Source organism: Pseudogymnoascus verrucosus (genome assembly GCF_001662655.1).
Source record: "Pseudogymnoascus verrucosus strain UAMH 10579 unplaced genomic scaffold scaffold_16, whole genome shotgun sequence".
Taxonomy (NCBI): domain Eukaryota; kingdom Fungi; phylum Ascomycota; class Leotiomycetes; order Thelebolales; family Thelebolaceae; genus Pseudogymnoascus; species Pseudogymnoascus verrucosus.
The window spans coordinates 346,873-363,544 of NW_017263667.1; the positions used below are offsets into that span (position 1 = coordinate 346,873).

Here is a 16,672-nt window from a genome sequence, read left to right on the forward strand (position 1 = left end):
CGGAGATATTGGACTGACTACGTGGGAGACACAATGGCAACGAAGAACTTCACAAAAGGGCTTGCCCCCCTGCGTCTCCAGCTCCAAGGCAAACCGACTGGGCATGGCCAGCATGCACGACATCTCATCTACTCATCGTCCGCACCGATACATCGAACAATCCGATCGCCGCTCTCCCAATGCAGGCAATACTCAACTCCACCACCCTCCCAAACCCCCGATGTCCCAACTCCCCGTCACAACGACCTGCGCTCCCAACTGAACGCCTCCACACCACCACCACCACGTTCCGATCACCCACCGCCTCCTCCTCCTCGCAGCCAACGAAAATCAGTTCGCCCCCTCATCCTGGCGTCCGGCTTCCTCCTTCTGGGCCTCTCGGTAGGGAAGTTCAGCACCGGCCTACTGGCGCCCCCTCCGCTCCCCAGTCCCGAGTCCCCCGAGGGCCAGAAGCTCACCACAGCTCTCCGTGCGGACGCCGAGGCGCTGCCGCTCGCTAAATCGATGGCCGGGGAGGAATGGGAGTCGTGGGATGCATATACGACGCCCGGGGGTGATGGCCTCGCGAACAGGTTGACGAGCGGACCGCTTGGAGGATACGGGGGGATTGGGTACCAGCGGGTGTTCTGCAACAAGACTACGGGAGAGTATGTTGTGCTCGCGTGGCTGGGACGGGGGCTGTCGGGGTGGCCGGGGGTGGTGCATGGAGGCTTGTTGGCTACGCTGCTGGATGAGTGCCTGGCACGGACAGGGATGAGGGGGTTGGACGGAGGCGTGGGGGTTACGGCAAGACTTGAGCTGGGATATAAAAGGCCTGTTAAGAGTGCAGGGTGGTGGGTGGTGAGGTCGTGGATGGAGGAAGGGGCAGACAATGGGAAGAACAAGAGGAAGGCGTGGGTGAAGGGGAGGGTGGAGGATTTGGCAGGATCGGTGTACACGGAGGGTCGGGCGCTATATGTGGTGCCGAAGAATGTGAAGTTGGCTGGTCTGGGGGATAAATTTTAGAGAGGAACTCTTGAGCCTCATGTATCGTTGCACCGGGCATCATTCTGTTTCGGGCCATGACAAACAAGTCTTGTGCTCCGGGGCGTCTGGCGCCTGTCGACCCGTATTTCGGGTGCGGTCAGTGGCTGCGGGGGGAAGGGGTGTTTGTACTCGGTTCCTCCGTGTCTTAGATCAATGATGGGCCAGAATGCTGCCCTTCCAAAACAAGGCCTCAGCTGCGGAAGAACGAGAATATATTTTGTTGGTGTATAACCAAACCTGCTCTGAACACCCTCAATACCCTGAACACCGCTCGCCAAACCTTCCCCAATCAAGCACGACCGCAACCCCCTCGTACGGCAATAGACAAGGCGGGCAAGAACGTGCCAAAGTGGCGCAAAGCTGAGGATGGATCCGTGTCCCTGTCTTCTCGCGATCCTGGGGTTGGCTAGCCCCTTCTCATTCCGCTTATCCCAGCGCCGATCCTGTTTGTGCGAGTGTGTGGCGAGTGTGTTCCGAGGTTTGGGTGCGTCGAAACAATAACATCTTGGCTCCTTTTATTCATATTACCATTTCTTCACGTGCCCCTTTTTGATCTCAATCACATTTATCCTCCGTGGAACGGTGGAGTTTGTTACGAGTAGTGTCGGCGGAGACGCGCGGGAAGGCCAATGGCAGGAAAGATAGGCGACCATGACTACTGCAGCCTGCGATCCCTGTCGCGCTGGAATGTGGGAATTTCCCTCCAACTAAGTAGGGAAGAGAGGCGCGAGAGGGGCTCGAATTTTGACGCTACTGTACAGTTTGATGGGCGTTGTGGGCCGCGTATGTTGGCGCATATCGTACGAGTATCGGAGAGTACTTTCGGATCCATATGTACAAGAGATATGGATCCAGATTCACAGAATTACACAAGGCGGATGTGAAACTTCATTGTACAACTTCTTCGCTGTACCACCTCGCGAACACATTGGAGGCACAGAACACTACCAGCTAATACAGAATTGATGCAGATACCCCTCATATCTCGGCGGCGGTGAAGAATTTCGTGGTTGACAGACGTTCGTGCAATCACAAACCTCCAAGAATGACACCGTACAGTACAGCGCAGTACATTCGGACACGCCAACTGAGACGTACATCCTGACATACATCCTGACATACATACAGCCTGAGGTAAGTGTGCATTTGTAGGGCCATCGCCCCCCCGCGACGGCACTGGAAAAGCGCCGGGAGGCTCTATCTAGTCTAGCTGGGGGGATCCCATGGACCCAGGTCCTCGTTCCCGAAAGTGAACGCGCGCTCGGCCTCAACGCCATCGACAAACTAATGGGTGGGCAAATGCCCATAAACGCGCTAAACTCCCTCGATGAACTCGATGGGCCACACATAGTCCCATCATTGGACGCCTCAGGGTGATAATGTTCAGACTACAGGGGCTACTCTCTGTTGGGCGGACCAGGAACTGGGCATCACGATGCAGAAATCCGCTCTGTGCCTCTGCTCTCCACCACTGCCTTACGCTTGCACATCCCGTCTCACTTGTTTCACAACTCCCGATCTCCTGTGCGTCCCCTCCGTGCTCGCTTCCATCTTACTCCAATTACCAAGTTTCCACCACGCCCTCAGCTCCTAAATTGAAAGGGATGCGGCCGTGGTGATGGTTCGTGATAGAGGCGCCGACAAGGAGATCTCCTTCACCACCCACCCCCCATTCTTCGTGCCACTCCAACTGCGGCTGAAGCTCGTGGAGTCCACGTTTGGGCACCGCCGGTGCGACGCTCCCTGAGCGCCGGGAATGGCGCGCGGCGCTCATAGGCCGGGCGTGGTGCAGCTGGACCCCCATCTAGCCCGCTTTTGCAATCCGCGGGGACCTCGGGAGGCTGCCTCGACGCGGGCCCCTTGGGACTGGTGGCACCCTGTGTGACCGACGCCATTCTGCGGGCCCTTCCTTCGGGGCTAAGGAGCTTGCTCAGACTTATGTCATCGGCATGGCTAGATGCTATATAACAAGCTCATGGCTTGTCGGTGCTTGTGCCCTTAGTTGGGGCTAATGACAGCTCTAAGTCGACATCGCTACTGCCATGATTCCGCGAGTTCCTGACAGATTCAATCTTCGTCGACCTCCAATCTTATTGTTAGACGTGTGAGAGACACAAGGAACGATGACGCCTCCAAATATTCTCATCTACCTGTTACGGAGGGACCTCCGGCTGGAAGATAACCCAATCTTCCATGCTGCGGCTACTGACGCCGCTAAAACATATACGCACCTCCTTCCCGTCTATGCTTTCCCGGCTCAGCAAATAGAAGTTTCTGGTTTCATCCCCGAAGACTCCGAGGAGAAGAGTCCGTATCCCGAGGCACGATCCAGCATTGGCAAATTCTGGAGATGCGGGCCACACCGGGCTAAATTCATCGCGGAGAGTGTTTGGGAGTTAAAGGAGACCCTGGGAAACGTGGGCAGCGGACTAGAGGTAAGAGTTGGCATGTTAAGTGATGTTCTGAAGGATCTCCTAGCAGGCTTCAAGTTTAATGGGAAAGGGGTGAATATCGCTGCTGTGTGGATGACTGCCGAAGAAGGCGTCGAGGAGAAACTTGACGAGAAAGACTGCAAAACAATTTGTGACGCGGCAGGTGTCGACTTCAAGTTGTGGAAGGATGAGAAGTACTTTGTAGATGAGTATGTCCCCCCTTGTACTGTGTGCTTTGCCAAACTGCATCCCATATTTGTGATGCTCATATGAAGTATTCTAACCCAAACAGCGATGACGTTCCGTTGAAGGACATCAGTGAGCTTCCAGATGTTTTCACCACCTACCGAAAGCTTGTTGAACCACTCCTCAATGCGCCTCGGGCTCTCCTACCCACGCCGGCCAAAGGCACACTACCACCGTTACCTCCTATGTCAATAATTCCGCCCCAATCTCCACCATTCGTTATACCAAACTCTTACGAAGATCTTGAATCATCTCTCCTCTCACCCGTATCCCAATCGCCTCTCCCCACATTCCCACTGCGCCCAAGCTCCATGCCACCATCCCCCACCCTCCACGGTGGATCCCAGGCCGCCCAATCCCGACTCCTCCACCTCCTCGAATCCGGCGCCATCACCACCTACAAAGACACGCGAAACGACCTTATGGGCGCAGACTACAGCGTACGCCTCTCTTCATATCTCTCTCAAGGCTGCATCACAGCACGTCAAATACACAACTCTCTCGTCTCATTCGAATCTGGCGACTCCAATCTCCCCTCCTGCGCCTCCACCCCCGGCTTCGGCAAGGGCGAGACTGACGGCACGTCAGCAGTCCGATACGAACTCCTCTGGCGCGACTACATGCGCCTCTGCACGCGAAAGTACGATGCACTCCTCTTCTCCATCGGTGGCTTCCGCCGCGACTTCTCCCAGCCATGGACCACACCCTCGACTGATCCCGCCAGCTCAGCAGCGCTCGCGCGCTTCCTCAACGGAACAACCGGTACAGGACTCATCGACGCGAGCCAGCGCGAGCTAGCGCACACGGGATACACATCTAGCCGCGCGCGGCAGAATGTCGCCAACTTCCTCGCGAAGCACCTCGAGCTCGACTGGCGCCTGGGCGCGGAGTGGTACGAGTACGCGCTCGAGGACTACGACGTCAGCAGCTGCTGGGGGAACTGGCAGTATGTGGCTGGTGTGGGCAACGATCCACGGGGCGACGGCCGCAGCTTCAACCCCATTAAGCAGTCGTGGGACTATGACCCGAAGGGGGAGTACTGTCGCGCTTGGATCGTGGAGTTGGGTGGGGTGGGAGAGGATAATGGCGGGTTGGAGCTTAGTCCAGGCGAGTGCTTTCAGGCGTGGACGATGGCTAAGGAGAGGCAGGTGTGTTTGGGGATTCAGGGGCTAGAGTGGGTGAGGACGCCGCTGAAACCGATTGAGTTCACGGTTGAGCGGAAGCAGAAGGGGGCGAGACGAGCGGATGCAGTAGATGGGCAGGGTTATCGAGGTGGGCGGGGTGCTGGGAGAGGGGCTCCGATGGCCCAGCATAGAGGACGTGGCGGTGGGTACCCTGGTGGTGGAGCGTACAGTGCTGGTGGAGCACCATATGGCGGTGGTGGACCGTATGGCGGTGGTCCAGTGTACGGTGGTGGCGGCGGGTATGGCGGTGGCGGTCCATATGGGGGTGGCTACATTACTTATAATACCCGCGGTGACTGGAATCCCCGCGGCAATGAGCCTCCGAGAGGCCCCTCTCTTCGCGGAAGGGGAGGCAATGGAGGCCGATGGGGGCGCGGCGGATACGGACCCCGTATTAGAGGGCCAGCTGAGGGTCATCCTAACGGAGCTGTTGCTGATGCGGGAGTAGATGGTCAGTCTACCACGGCTTGACTTTGGGCGAGCTGATTCGGGCTTGCAAGCATTGCTGTGTTTTTGCTGCTTTTGAAAAGGTTGAAGGACTGCCACGGTAATAATGCAGGTCGTTGTTTGAATTTAGAGGTTAGGATGTTCCATTTCGCCGTTATTTACCTTTTACGGTTTCGATTTACCCAGGTCGTTTAGGACAAATCATCCCATATAATAAGAGTTATATAGGGTCTCGTAGTAGTTACCTTGATAGACTAGAAATTTCCCCAGAAGTGATAAAAATAAAGATTATCAGTCCTGTATGTATTAGTAGTTGGGAGCAGCTGAGTTTGTTTAAATTCCTATAAATGGTAATTTCAAGATAGGTTACTGGCTTTGCAACCTCCAGAGCCAGTGATTCATTTTAATAGTCTAGTTGTCAGAAACTGTTGGAATTATTGTGGTTGATATTGACTGAAAGCAGTATAGTCCCTGCACAGATTTTGGGCCGGCGATGGGGACGCTAGCGCCAACGGCGCATCTTCGGCAAGCGCCGATCGGGGTGTCACCCGGCGGCTTACACAGTGAGCCAGAACCAGCCTCACTCATCATCCACGACAACCTGCCACGCTCTTAACCACCACAAAGAGCATATCTAGAACTGGCTTTTGGCCTTCACATAGACGAATCTTTTGCACCCAGTCGCATGGTCCTGTGCATTCGAACAGCCTCCAATTACGAACAAATGACAGCACATCCCTGCCTACCCCACAGCTTTCATCAATAACTTGAACGCTAAATACAACGACACAATGGCTGCACCCTCCGGGCCCCCAACCTCAGGGAGCTACCCCATTTTCCTCAGCCCTGCCCTCCTCAACCAAGGCCTAAGCAACAAGGACCTCATCACAGCCATCAAATGTACGGTCCCCCTCTTCCCCGCTTCCATTGCCAACCCCAGCTAACGCTCCCAGACTCTCCCCCCCCCCCGGCGCCCGCGACCTCCGCCCTCCTCAAACCCTCCACCTCCGACCAGCACAAATACAACTTGACCATGTCGACGGCAACATCTACCTCCTTCTACCACGGCCCACGTAGTTCTGGCGCTCCCAAGAAAGCCGCACGCTACGTGCTCGTCTGGGACGCCAGCCGTTCGGGCTGGGAGCTGCGGCCGGTCGACTCGGTGTTCGAGATGGCATTTGTGCGGTCGTCCGGAGCGGAGGGCGAGGAAGGGGGACCAACGCAGGACGAGAGTCCTGTGAAGGCGGCACCGAAAGGCCGGAGGAAGAGTGTGGCGGCGCCGAAGGAGGAGGTTAAGAGGCAGAAGACTGCACCGAGGAGGAGGAGGGAGAGCTTGAGTGAGAGTGAGAGTGATGATGGGTTGACGATTGAATATCCGGGAGGGAGGGCGCCGACGAGGGCGTTTGGACTGGGGCTTGGGACACCGTTGGGGGGAAGGGAAGAGAGAACGGTTGAGCGTGTGGATGTAGATATGGATGAGGATGAAGATGCGGATGGGGATGGAGATGGAGATGGGGATGTGGAGGCGTTGGACCTGGGGAGCCCGGCGCAGGGGGGAATGGAGGAAGAGGAAAGTGAGGAAGAGAGGGAGGAGGAGGTGGATCTTGAGGCTGAGCTGGAAAGAGAGCTGGCGAAGGGAGGTGGGGAGAGTAGCGAGAGCGAGGAAGAATAGTGGGGTTCTGGACAGGAGTATATGGGTGGCTTGAAAGGATTGGCGTTTTAAAAATTACGAGAAATACCATGGCTATATACGGGAACGAGTAGCACAGTGCACAATTATTTTATTTGTCTGAGCTAGCTGTCACAACAAGATTGGCGCCTGAAACCCAATTGAAAGACAGGTTGAAAGCCGTCCGAGGTAGCTGTCACAACAAGATTAGCCCCCGAAACTCCATTGAAAGACAGCTTGAAAGCCTACCCTCTTCCCAACTACTGCTTCTTCGTTGGCTGGCTCCCGGCAGATGCAGCCTCTTTGGCATCTTCTTCGTCCTCCTCGTCGTACATTTCCCTTAAATACTTAAATGCCACCTCGGGCCCGCAAGATCCTGAGGATGACATATCTATTTTCTCCCGTTTAGCTGGCTATTGGTGAGCTAGCAAAATGGTATGGGACTCACTTGGCCGGGGATGTTTTTTCTTATAGGCCTGATACTGGTCCTCGTCCATGTTCATCATCTTGTCCATTATGAAGTCATACTGTTCCTCGGGATCGGACACGTCGGCAAACTCATAATCAGACTCTTGGTCAGTCTTTTTCATCTCTGCTTCGTGGTGGCCGTGATCCTTTCGGGTGGCACGGCGAAGGGGATTTTTTTTTTTGGAATCGCTGACGTTGCTTGGAGGCATGTTTTCCGCATCGCTGGTATTTGTTGGAGGCATGTTTTTGGGGTCACTGCCATGGCCGGGAGCAGCAGTTGCATCTTGCCCTGTATCGGGAGATGAAGGTGAGTTGATGTCCACCATCGGGTTTGGTTTGGACTGAGCAAGAGTGAGTGTTAGGTAAGACAATAAATATGTACGTCGATGTGGTTTCGAAGAGGCTATAAACACACCCGTCTAAAGGAAACTTACTGTAGAGTTTGTGTAATTTGTTGGTGCTTTCAGAAGAAGAGTGAGGTGAATATGGAGTAAGGAAAGATACAAAACTATGTTTGGGCGTGAAGGTCGAAAGTTATCATATAGCCATGCCATTTCCATAGTGACTTCTTGAGGAAACTAATTTAGTATGCGGTACCTACTTTAAATGTCAAAACCAGCGTAGCCTAGCGTATACTCGCGGTATGTAAAGGTCTAAAGGCGGGTAGTGAGTGACTGTGTATAGTTCGTCCTCTAGAAATGACCATAGTCGATCGATGCCTCCTCTAGACAGCAACTCGATCGTTCCTTCCCTTCCCTAGAACACAAGTTAGATGCCCCTTCCCTTGGCAACTACATAGTCAGCCGCTCTTTCCTTAGGAAAGCAAGCCAGTCGTTCCTTCCTTTAGGAAGTTAGTCGTTCCTTCCTTCCTTTGTGAAAGTCAGTCGCTCCTCCCCTTAGTAACTGTAGTAGGTCGTTCCTTCCTCAGGAAGGCAAAACGGCCGTTCATTCCGTTTGGAATGTGAGTCGTTCTTTCCTTACTTTGGTAAGTCAGTCGTTGCTTCCTTTAGCAAACCGGTTGCTCCTTCCTTTGCCATGTCAGGTCGTCCCTTCTTCAGATTAGAGGCGAGTGGCCCCTTCCCATATTCCTACCGGCTAGTAATTCTTTCCACGTGAAATAGTGCCATCGTTCTTTTTAAAATTGCCACCAATGCAGTTGCACAAATGAATCACATCTTCTGAATCTCCGAGTACTTCTCAAACTGGCACACCACCGGCACATAGTCTCGTTCGTAGGCACACGCATCGGCTCTCGGGGATCCAGCTCGTACAAATCTTCATTCATGGCCCTCTTCTATCCCATATATACAGTTGCCCCGTTGCCATCCGTCTCATCCTCCGCCAACAAGTTACGCCTCGGACTTCACAAGCCCAGTAACCTTTTCCTCGATTTCCTTATCCGTCAGCCCAGCCAATAGCTCGCTCTTCTCCTTGCCGAAGTCTGCAAACTCAATGTCAGCATACTGTTCTCATCTGTACTTGCAGTGCGCCCTAGATATCCTTTCTCTATGGCTGATGTTGTACTGACCGTAGCGGGCGAAAACCTGTGGTTGTGTCCCTGCGGCCTCGCGGATCATGATAGGCGTGGTCGGGTTGTTCTTCTTCATCGTGGGGTACGCGCGTGCGAGAAAAGATCTGTGAGTTTCATAGAATCAGCAAATATCCTCAACTGCCTGTATGCCTCTATGGCTCGCATTCAATTGCATCCGGGGCGCAATGGGGTCCCGAAAAACAACGGAGCTGGGACGGGGGGAGTCGCACCTCGTAGCATTGCTCGTCTCGCCAGTCTGGCACAGCAGGAATCGCACCTCCTTGAGGCCCTTGGTGAATGCGTATTTGCCCGACATGGTGATCAGTTGTATGCTTGAAGATTCGAGCTGGCGGTCTTGTTACCTCCAATTCCGATTCACGAAGCTGTTGATCCGACGTCGCTTAAACGTTGTTCCGCGCCGTGCACAAACACCCGATTTATGCAACATCAGCAACTGATTGGAGGATGCACAAGGATTATTTCCCCAAACTCTCCGCAATAGGCCGTTCAACATTCTTGTGAGTCGTCGGCCTCGCACCCCGAATTATCATCTACTCCACCTCACTGGCCTCATTGAAGCTTAACTGCACCGGCCTCGATAGTCGTCTTCTCCTCCCCCGTCCGAATAACGATCAAGTTGGTAGAAGCGTCCTTGCTTCGACACTCCGTCGCAATGGCAACTCTCTTCCGCACCGCCCGCCCGATCCTCAACAATGCCACGAGGGCCCAATTCCAATCGGCCTTCGCCCGCAACACAGCCCGCGCTGGCCGACGCTTCCAGGGGACTTCCTCTGAGGCACAGGGAGCCGCAAAGGCGAGCTGGTTCAAGACTGCGTGGGACAGCCCGATCGGAGTTAAGACGGTGCATTTCTGGTAAGCCACGCGACCCAATAGGTTGAATTTATATACCAGCGTACAAGAAAGCTAACTCGCGAATAGGGCTCCGGTCATGAAGGTACAATTTCCCCATCACTCGGAATTTACGATTCCTCGACCCCTCGTCGATACCAGTATCGTTTGATCACACAGCTAACTCGAATCAGTGGGCCCTCGTCCTTGCTGGTGTTTCCGACTTCGCACGCCCAGCAGAGTCCCTCTCTCTTACCCAGAACGCTGCCCTCACTTGCACCGGCGCTATCTGGACACGCTGGTGCTTGATCATCAAGCCTAAGAACATTCTGTACGTTCTCTCCCACCCCTACCATATCCGTGCCGATGCTAACCATCTCTCAGTCTCGCCACAGTCAACTTCTTCCTTGGATGCGTTGGTGCCATCCAAGTCACCCGTATCTTGATGTACCAGAACAGCCCCGAGGGCAAGGCAGCAGCGGCAGCTGAGAAGGCGAAGGCAGAGCAGACTCCCGAGCCAGTTGTGGCGAGTGCCTAGATCTGTCGACAGACAGTATTTCGTCTGGTATGGAGGAATTAGAACGGAGATAAAGCGAGGCGCTGAGCCTGTTGGTGGTGGAGGGGGATATCACTGGATATAGAAGGCCGGCGAAGAAAATTACGGCCCGATGTGGAAAATGACAAGTGTCGGCGACGCATGGGAAGCTTGAACCGGGCAGGGGGTGCAATGAGTGTGGATTTAGACGTCCTGGCATCTAGAGATGTTCTATTACTTTCACGGCTTATATGCCAGGGTTAGACGAGGATGGAATTACTTTCGGTTCGCTCTGATGCGCGTGTTGTTTGAAGAATATAATTCTGGGCGTGTATATAAATGGTATTAACTCCGTGATCAGTTCCCTCGCCCTATTGAAGTGACGTTGATGCTTCGAAATTCCTGGACCGTTGAGGCCATTTTGGAAACTGTCAAGGCTGGATTTAACACCTGAGCATTTACGGAACAGCTGGCGTTTACAGCAACTGTGTTGAAATAGGGGCTCTCGGTCACTGAGGGCTGCAACCAAATAAGCCAGCATCTGAGAAACGGTGCTGAGGAGACGAAAGCTATTATCTTAAATTGCTAGTATCAATATCAAAACGACTAGACTTTCCTTTCTAGACTTCTCCTTAATCACATCGAAGATAGGCCATTGCCACATCTCCATCTGATACCCTTAACTTGTCATAAATATCATATATATTTGGCCGCCATAAGGGCGCCTCATCATAGCTCGTTATAATCGTATGTACTCCGAGCAAACCCTATTAGAGAAGAAGAAAGGTATAGACAAACGCACATCAAAAAAGAATATCAAACCCAATCACTCCCCATTATACACCAAGCACGCCCTCAATATACACCAAACCATCAACCAAACACCATCAACAAAACACTCAAAAGAAATTCCCACTCGGCATCGCCACAAACACCCCCGTCGCCACCGCCGTCCCCAGCACCGCCACCAACAACGCCTGCACAAACAACGTATTCTGCACCTCCCTCACCGCCGGCTCCACAACCCTAACCTGCCTCTCAAACACCCGTCTCAACAACCCCCTCTTCTTATACCGTCCCACCCACGGCGCTTCACCCGCACCCATCATAACACTCAACCCACTAGTCGTAATACTCATCCCATCCAACTCCGCCTTCCCCATCTCCACCTCCGCCTCGCTGTCCCCGAATAACTCCCACGGCCGCACCTGTCGCGCTCGCATCGCATGCAGACAAACGCACAATCCCTCCCTTGCCATACCGAACGTCGACGCCCCGAACACCCATGGTATCGCAGCTAGGATTCTGTATCCCCTTGGTGCGCGGGATAGTGTGAGAAGCATCGCCACCAGGGTACCGAGGAATAGCAAGGCGATGCCGCCCCACCACGCGAAGGAGATGCGAGGGGGGTTTCCGTTAGCGATGGCCCAGCGGATGAAGTTGGGATGGGATTGGTTGCGGAGGGAGTCGTCGATTGCGGCGCGGGCGCGGATGAAGGCCGAGGGGTGGGTGGTGCGTTCTAGAGCTGCGAGGAGGGTGGCGCGGTCGCGCGAGGAGAGGTTGAGTTCGTGGGGGGAGGAGGGAAGGAGGTATGTGCTTATTACGCGGCAGATTTCGGCGCGGAAGGGTTGTGTCGAGACTATGGGGTGTTAGTGGGTGAAGGTTGATGAGTGGGAGTGGAAAGGGGCGACGTACAGGGTGGTCGCATTCCGTTTTCGGCGAAGGCGGAGATGGCGAGGGTGCGGTTTGGTTTGGTGGGCGAGGGGGATTTTCTGCCGGGGATGCGGACGTTGGACCAAGGGAGGGAGAAGCCGGCGGGGCGGTCGGTGAGGTCTGAGTCTGAGGAGCGGGGGGTGCGGAAGGGGTCGTTGTCGAAGACGGTGCCTTTGAAGACTTCGTTGGCAAAGCTTTGGCGTTTGGGGACAGCGGGGAGGGGCATGGTGACTGGGGAGTTGCGCTCGGGGGAGACGTAGATGTATTGTGGAGAGAGCATTTTGGAGGATTCGGTGAGGTTGTTGAAGCGCTCGGTGTAGTCGTTCAGCCAGAGGTAGAATTTCAGATTCTCAGCCGAGTGCTCGACGTAGAGCATGTAGTCCATGAAATCGCGGAGCGTGCATGGCTGGGGTGGTATTAGTATGGTCGTACATCGACAAAATACATTACGGATGGAATAAATAAAATATTGTAAGAAACAAATCAGATACGCTGGTATCCGATGAAGATTGCTTCCAGAATGAATGAGAGGTGAGAAACGGGTACTCACAGCACAGGTCCCTCCCTCGACAATTTTATCAAAAGCCAATGCCGCCGGAATTCCTGCATTCTTTCCAGACCTTCCCGATCGAACAGACTCCTCCTTACCCTCCGTCTCACTCCCCGGCTGCCTCGATGCATAGATCTCAGGCTCCACATACGCCGGGCGTCGATACGCAAGTGAGTAGACCATCCTGTCTCGTAGCCGTCGTCTCAGAGATGAAGCAATAGGACAAAAAAGCAATGAGCAAAACCGCAAAAGTTAAGCTGATAGAGACAGATGAGAGACAGATGTAAGCTTCCCCATTTCCAAAACCAAGCGACAGGAGAAACAGAGAGAGAACCCACCGTACTTATGTGCGGTGCGGGAATCTGTCAGGAGGCGACCACGGCACGAACGGGACAGACTCATCGCATTTTCCCAGCCATGTCATGCTACGACACTCCTCCTGCATCCCCGGCCTGGCACAATGCCGACTAAAGCAGAAAAACAGGAAACGCAGCATAGAAGCTGACCCGGCGGGAGAAGATGTGGAAGCCGCGCGATCGGCCACTATCGACCCCTCATGCACGTCTCTCTCTCCCCTCGCCATCGCATCTCCCACTCCCTCCCCAATCCATCCATACCAACCCCCCAAAAGAGGCCCGTGAGCACATCCGTAGCTCCCCCATGCAGCCGGGAACTCTATTAAAGAGCCCCCCCTCCCCCCGCCGCTCCACGTCTAGCAACCCTGCATCCCTGCCTCCTCACCGAAAACGAAAACCAGGAATTTTCTCACTCGCGACTAACCCCCTCCCCTGCAGCGCGCATCAATCAATCAATCAATCCCAACCCCCCTCTCACCCTCGCCATCCGCATCCAGAACTCACGGCTGCTGCACGCACCCCCATCGAGCACCTCCTCGCCCCACTACGCGCCAGAACGGGATAATCGCTCGGCGCTAACGCTTCGTGCCGCGTGCCGCGCACGACCACCATGCCCTTATCGGGTGCTGTATGCACGTTCCCTGTTCCGATCCCCCGCGATGGGAAGATATGTGAGATCTGATGGGGAGAGTGGCGCGGCTTGGATCTACTGCGCGTACATGAGTAGTTGGTTAGTGAGTATTCGGATCTGGGTTTTTTCGGCACAAGCGCGGAGTGTGCCGGTGGTGGGATTGTGTGCTGGCTGGCGGGGGTGTGTTATGCATGGCGCTGAGTCAGGAGTGATGGATTGGGGGAATCGGTAGCGGGCTGGGGGCTGCGGGGTGGTATTGCGTAAAGGGTGGATTGGGGATGTTACACGTTCTTTCTGAGATGTGAAGTATTGATCCCCCGCTTCTGAGGTTGGGGACAACTGAGCTGAGGTGAGTCGGGCGTTCTGCGCGCTCGAGACAGGATTTGGCAATCTCGGGGTCTTGAGACATGCGACCTCTGCTCTCCTTACGGCAGGTACGGTGAGGGTGGATGTGAGTGAGGCATGCAGATAGCTATCTTGAGACCCCCGTGTTTCTCCCGTCGTCTGATCTCAACTCGTGCCGTAGGGTCCAGCGGGAGAGTGTCCCTGAGGATCTGGTCCAGGGATGGAATGAGATGATGGGGGCCTTGACGGATTGCGATGATACTAGACGCGAGAATGGAGGGATTGTACGGCGTCAACGTCCTTCCGGAGGGCTCTCACCGATAAACCTAGACTAGGAGCTGTCGACGCTGTCATATACCACACCGCCCTATCAAACCCATACGCCACCTTCAACCACCACGGCTGGGCAATATCAGGAGGCTGGCAAGGCACAGACACTACAGGGCTACGAATACACCTGCAGTCGATAGCCGTCTCACCCAACTGCAGCACTGGAGCACTGCAGCCGCATTGATGGATTAGCTCCTGCAACGGTGAGACAAGGTTTTGCCACCATCAAGCCACGCATTGGGATCTGAGGCATCCGTATCGTATCGCGATATGCAGACAACCTAGCCAGGCCCTTTATCTGTGCTGCAGAATGGACAATCCATTCATTGTTGCCGCTATATGCGACCCCCTTCTCATACGGACCTGCATTTCAGAGCACGTCACCACAGCTAGATATCCTAAACCATCCATCTGGACCTTCATATCATAAGGAGAGGGCAATACGATATACGACACAGCACAGCATCGCCCATTTTCCCTGGCTAAGTCGGGGGCTTAGTGAGCCACGTAAGACATGGGACCTGCATTGGTTTGTTGTTCAGCAAGCCACGATGAGATGATCTGAGCCGTATCCGTATAGCGAGGGCCTTTGATTTGAGTATATACCATTATTGGAACAAAGAAGTACTGTAGATTCCCCCCCCTTTTCCGCAGCCATACTCAAAGTCGACTTCCTTTTCCAGTTCCCATTTTTTTACCCACAGTCTGCTCTCTTCGCACTTCTGATTCCAGCCCACAGTGGATCTACCAATGCTTCGCACTAATCTCAACACTATCCACATCAACTCCATCTTTAAACCACCTCTCCTCCTCTGTGATGGCCACGTCGTTCGCGCTCATCATGCGCTTCTCCATGCGTCCATCAGGTGCGAACGTCCAGTCTTCTAGGCCGTAGGTGCGGAACCACTGCCCAGAGGTGTCATGATGCTCATACCAGAACTGTACTGCAATCTGTGGGTTATTAGTATCTGTTTTGCCATCCCACTCCCCTTTCTCTCTCCCACTTCCCCACCTATCTCCCCACCAGATCCCCACGGCAGGTGGGGTGTGGGGTATGTGAAGACCCAGAGTTGCGACAGACAGGACAGATAAAACAAACCTTATTCCCCGAAAAAGCAAATAGTTCCTTCCTTAACCTATACCCGCTCTCGACGAACCATTTGTGGGTCAGGAAGGCTTCGATCTCCTCGCGGCCTTGGAGGAAGCGGTCGCGGTTACGCCAGATGGTGTCGGGTGTGTAGGCGAGGGCGACGCGCTTTGGGTCTCTGAGTGATGGGTGTTAGGGTATATTTTGGGGACCGTGGGAAGGAAGGAACGAGGGAGGAAGGAACGAGGGAGGAAGGAACGAGGGAGGAAGGAACGAGGGAGGAAGGGGATGGGATGAGAGGGAAGGAGATCGGAGGGAAAGAGCGAGGGAAGAAGAAGGTAGGAGGAAAGAGCAGATAATAAAAGGCGGTGGGAGGAAACGATGGGAAGGAACGATGGGGGTTACTGAAAGTAAGGATCGAAAGGGAAGGGGCGATGGGGAAATTAGGCAATGAGGAAGGAGCAGGGGAGATAGGGATATGAGGAAGGAACGAAGGGGGATGAGCAGGACGAAAGAACAAGGGGGAAAGGAATGATGGGGCGAGGAGTGAAGAACATAAGAACGAGGACAAACTTTGTGTTCCACGCTGCCTGCGCGGCTTTAACTTTCTGCTTCGCAGTCTCGAGAGTGAAGGGCGGGTAAGGGGGTCGTTGATCCGGGGAGAGGGTGGAGGTAGGCATGTTGTCTGTGGTGTTGATATTGGCCGCTGGGGAGTGAGGATTATAGAGCTGAAAAGCGAGCAGGACGATCGTGTACGTACGAGAGGGATTTATTATATTTATATAGGAGGAGTCATAGGAAGGTTATCTGGGGTGAGGCTTTGGAGATGTGTGCTACAGCTTCCTTGGGGGACGAGGAGGGGTCATGATTATTAGTCATTCATGCGTCGTGAGGTAATCAGAAGGATCGAAGAGTGTTTCGAAGGTTATGTACGCGTGGCTACTATCGCATTCTCTCTTTGCTATTTTAGCTTTGTTGATACTATCATACCCTCACAGCTCTATCCCTATTCTCATATTACCTTCTAACTTTTATTTTGCCTATACATCCGCAATTCCGAGGATTCGATAATATAATAGCTAGACATAGCTCACCTATGACGTCAATTCCACCGCGGGGTCAATCCTCACCGACACCGGGACCAACCAACCAACTAACGGCCCAACCACGGAACAAAGCTCATTCCGTGCCGAAAGGATCCATCCCCTCCCTCCCACCTCAACAAACCCCGCCAACAAACCCCGCGGGCCCAGCGATTCCAGCCATTGAAGAA

General features: G+C 54.1%; 8 protein-coding genes across 8 annotated transcripts; 4 read left to right on the forward strand and 4 right to left on the reverse strand.

Moving 5' to 3' along the window:
• Positions 1-33: 33 nt before the first annotated feature.
• VE01_04548 (uncharacterized protein) lies at positions 34-1,005 on the forward strand (the record flags this gene model as incomplete). Its single annotated transcript, XM_018274019.1, has 1 exon — positions 34-1,005. The coding sequence occupies one exon, from the start codon at positions 34-36 to the stop codon at positions 1,003-1,005; it is 972 nt and encodes a 323-aa protein (XP_018131372.1).
• A 2,144-nt stretch (positions 1,006-3,149) lies between these two features.
• Positions 3,150-5,359, forward strand: VE01_04549 (uncharacterized protein; the record flags this gene model as incomplete). Its single annotated transcript, XM_018274020.1, has 2 exons — positions 3,150-3,667; positions 3,751-5,359. The coding sequence occupies 2 exons, from the start codon at positions 3,150-3,152 to the stop codon at positions 5,357-5,359; spliced, it is 2,127 nt and encodes a 708-aa protein (XP_018131350.1).
• A 545-nt stretch (positions 5,360-5,904) lies between these two features.
• VE01_04550 (uncharacterized protein) lies at positions 5,905-7,556 on the forward strand. The gene is made up of 2 exons (XM_018274021.2): positions 5,905-6,235; positions 6,289-7,556. The coding sequence occupies exons 1-2, from the start codon at positions 6,127-6,129 to the stop codon at positions 7,005-7,007; spliced, it is 828 nt and encodes a 275-aa protein (XP_018131273.1). The 5' UTR covers positions 5,905-6,126; the 3' UTR covers positions 7,008-7,556.
• VE01_04551 (uncharacterized protein) lies at positions 7,250-8,091 on the reverse strand. Its single transcript, XM_018274022.2, has 3 exons — positions 7,907-8,091; positions 7,453-7,813; positions 7,250-7,395 (listed from the first exon to the last, which is right to left on the reverse strand). Exons 1-3 carry the CDS (start codon positions 8,030-8,032, stop codon positions 7,265-7,267), a joined length of 618 nt encoding a protein of 205 aa, XP_018131272.2. The 5' UTR covers positions 8,033-8,091; the 3' UTR covers positions 7,250-7,264.
• Positions 8,092-8,163: 72 nt separating this feature from the next.
• VE01_04552 (uncharacterized protein) lies at positions 8,164-9,449 on the reverse strand. Its single transcript, XM_018274023.2, has 3 exons — positions 9,234-9,449; positions 9,001-9,107; positions 8,164-8,913 (listed from the first exon to the last, which is right to left on the reverse strand). Exons 1-3 carry the CDS (start codon positions 9,317-9,319, stop codon positions 8,822-8,824), a joined length of 285 nt encoding a protein of 94 aa, XP_018131271.1. The 5' UTR covers positions 9,320-9,449; the 3' UTR covers positions 8,164-8,821.
• A 65-nt stretch (positions 9,450-9,514) lies between these two features.
• Positions 9,515-10,748, forward strand: VE01_04553 (uncharacterized protein). Its single transcript, XM_018274024.2, has 4 exons — positions 9,515-9,876; positions 9,943-9,958; positions 10,047-10,183; positions 10,237-10,748. The coding sequence occupies exons 1-4, from the start codon at positions 9,677-9,679 to the stop codon at positions 10,388-10,390; spliced, it is 507 nt and encodes a 168-aa protein (XP_018131270.1). The 5' UTR covers positions 9,515-9,676; the 3' UTR covers positions 10,391-10,748.
• A 195-nt stretch (positions 10,749-10,943) lies between these two features.
• On the reverse strand, positions 10,944-13,243 carry VE01_04554 (uncharacterized protein). The gene is made up of 3 exons (XM_018274025.2): positions 12,651-13,243; positions 12,083-12,506; positions 10,944-12,026 (listed from the first exon to the last, which is right to left on the reverse strand). Exons 1-3 carry the CDS (start codon positions 12,831-12,833, stop codon positions 11,287-11,289), a joined length of 1,347 nt encoding a protein of 448 aa, XP_018131269.1. The 5' UTR covers positions 12,834-13,243; the 3' UTR covers positions 10,944-11,286.
• Positions 13,244-14,780: 1,537 nt separating this feature from the next.
• On the reverse strand, positions 14,781-16,211 carry VE01_04555 (uncharacterized protein). The gene is made up of 3 exons (XM_018274026.2): positions 15,973-16,211; positions 15,412-15,577; positions 14,781-15,263 (listed from the first exon to the last, which is right to left on the reverse strand). The coding sequence occupies exons 1-3, from the start codon at positions 16,077-16,079 to the stop codon at positions 15,057-15,059; spliced, it is 480 nt and encodes a 159-aa protein (XP_018131268.1). The 5' UTR covers positions 16,080-16,211; the 3' UTR covers positions 14,781-15,056.
• Positions 16,212-16,672: the final 461 nt, after the last annotated feature.

What these genes read in the sequence shown, in the direction of transcription:
- VE01_04550 (XM_018274021.2), top strand. Translation starts at nt 6,127, where the DNA reads ATGGCTGCACCCTCCGGGCCCCCAACCTCAGGGAGCTACCCCATTTTC. An exon ending in CCTCATCACAGCCATCAAAT is followed by an intron (nt 6,236 to 6,288) that starts GTACGGTCCCCC and finishes TAACGCTCCCAG; the next exon opens with ACTCTCCCCCCCCCCCGGCG.
- VE01_04551 (XM_018274022.2), bottom strand. Translation starts at nt 8,032, where the DNA reads ATGGAAATGGCATGGCTATATGATAACTTTCGACCTTCACGCCCAAAC. An exon ending in CAAATTACACAAACTCTACA is followed by an intron (nt 7,814 to 7,906) that starts GTAAGTTTCCTT and finishes ACTCTTGCTCAG; the next exon opens with TCCAAACCAAACCCGATGGT. An exon ending in GAAAAAACATCCCCGGCCAA is followed by an intron (nt 7,396 to 7,452) that starts GTGAGTCCCATA and finishes GGGAGAAAATAG; the next exon opens with ATATGTCATCCTCAGGATCT.
- VE01_04554 (XM_018274025.2), bottom strand. Translation starts at nt 12,833, where the DNA reads ATGGTCTACTCACTTGCGTATCGACGCCCGGCGTATGTGGAGCCTGAG. An exon ending in TCGAGGGAGGGACCTGTGCT is followed by an intron (nt 12,507 to 12,650) that starts GTGAGTACCCGT and finishes ATACCACCCCAG; the next exon opens with CCATGCACGCTCCGCGATTT. An exon ending in AAACGGAATGCGACCACCCT is followed by an intron (nt 12,027 to 12,082) that starts GTACGTCGCCCC and finishes AACACCCCATAG; the next exon opens with TCTCGACACAACCCTTCCGC.
- VE01_04555 (XM_018274026.2), bottom strand. Translation starts at nt 16,079, where the DNA reads ATGCCTACCTCCACCCTCTCCCCGGATCAACGACCCCCTTACCCGCCC. An exon ending in CAGGCAGCGTGGAACACAAA is followed by an intron (nt 15,578 to 15,972) that starts GTTTGTCCTCGT and finishes CCCATCACTCAG; the next exon opens with AGACCCAAAGCGCGTCGCCC. An exon ending in TTGCTTTTTCGGGGAATAAG is followed by an intron (nt 15,264 to 15,411) that starts GTTTGTTTTATC and finishes AATAACCCACAG; the next exon opens with ATTGCAGTACAGTTCTGGTA.
- VE01_04553 (XM_018274024.2), top strand. Translation starts at nt 9,677, where the DNA reads ATGGCAACTCTCTTCCGCACCGCCCGCCCGATCCTCAACAATGCCACG. An exon ending in ATCAAGCCTAAGAACATTCT is followed by an intron (nt 10,184 to 10,236) that starts GTACGTTCTCTC and finishes ACCATCTCTCAG; the next exon opens with TCTCGCCACAGTCAACTTCT.
- VE01_04552 (XM_018274023.2), bottom strand. Translation starts at nt 9,319, where the DNA reads ATGTCGGGCAAATACGCATTCACCAAGGGCCTCAAGGAGGTGCGATTC. An exon ending in GAGACGAGCAATGCTACGAG is followed by an intron (nt 9,108 to 9,233) that starts GTGCGACTCCCC and finishes TGAAACTCACAG; the next exon opens with ATCTTTTCTCGCACGCGCGT. An exon ending in ACAGGTTTTCGCCCGCTACG is followed by an intron (nt 8,914 to 9,000) that starts GTCAGTACAACA and finishes TTGAGTTTGCAG; the next exon opens with ACTTCGGCAAGGAGAAGAGC.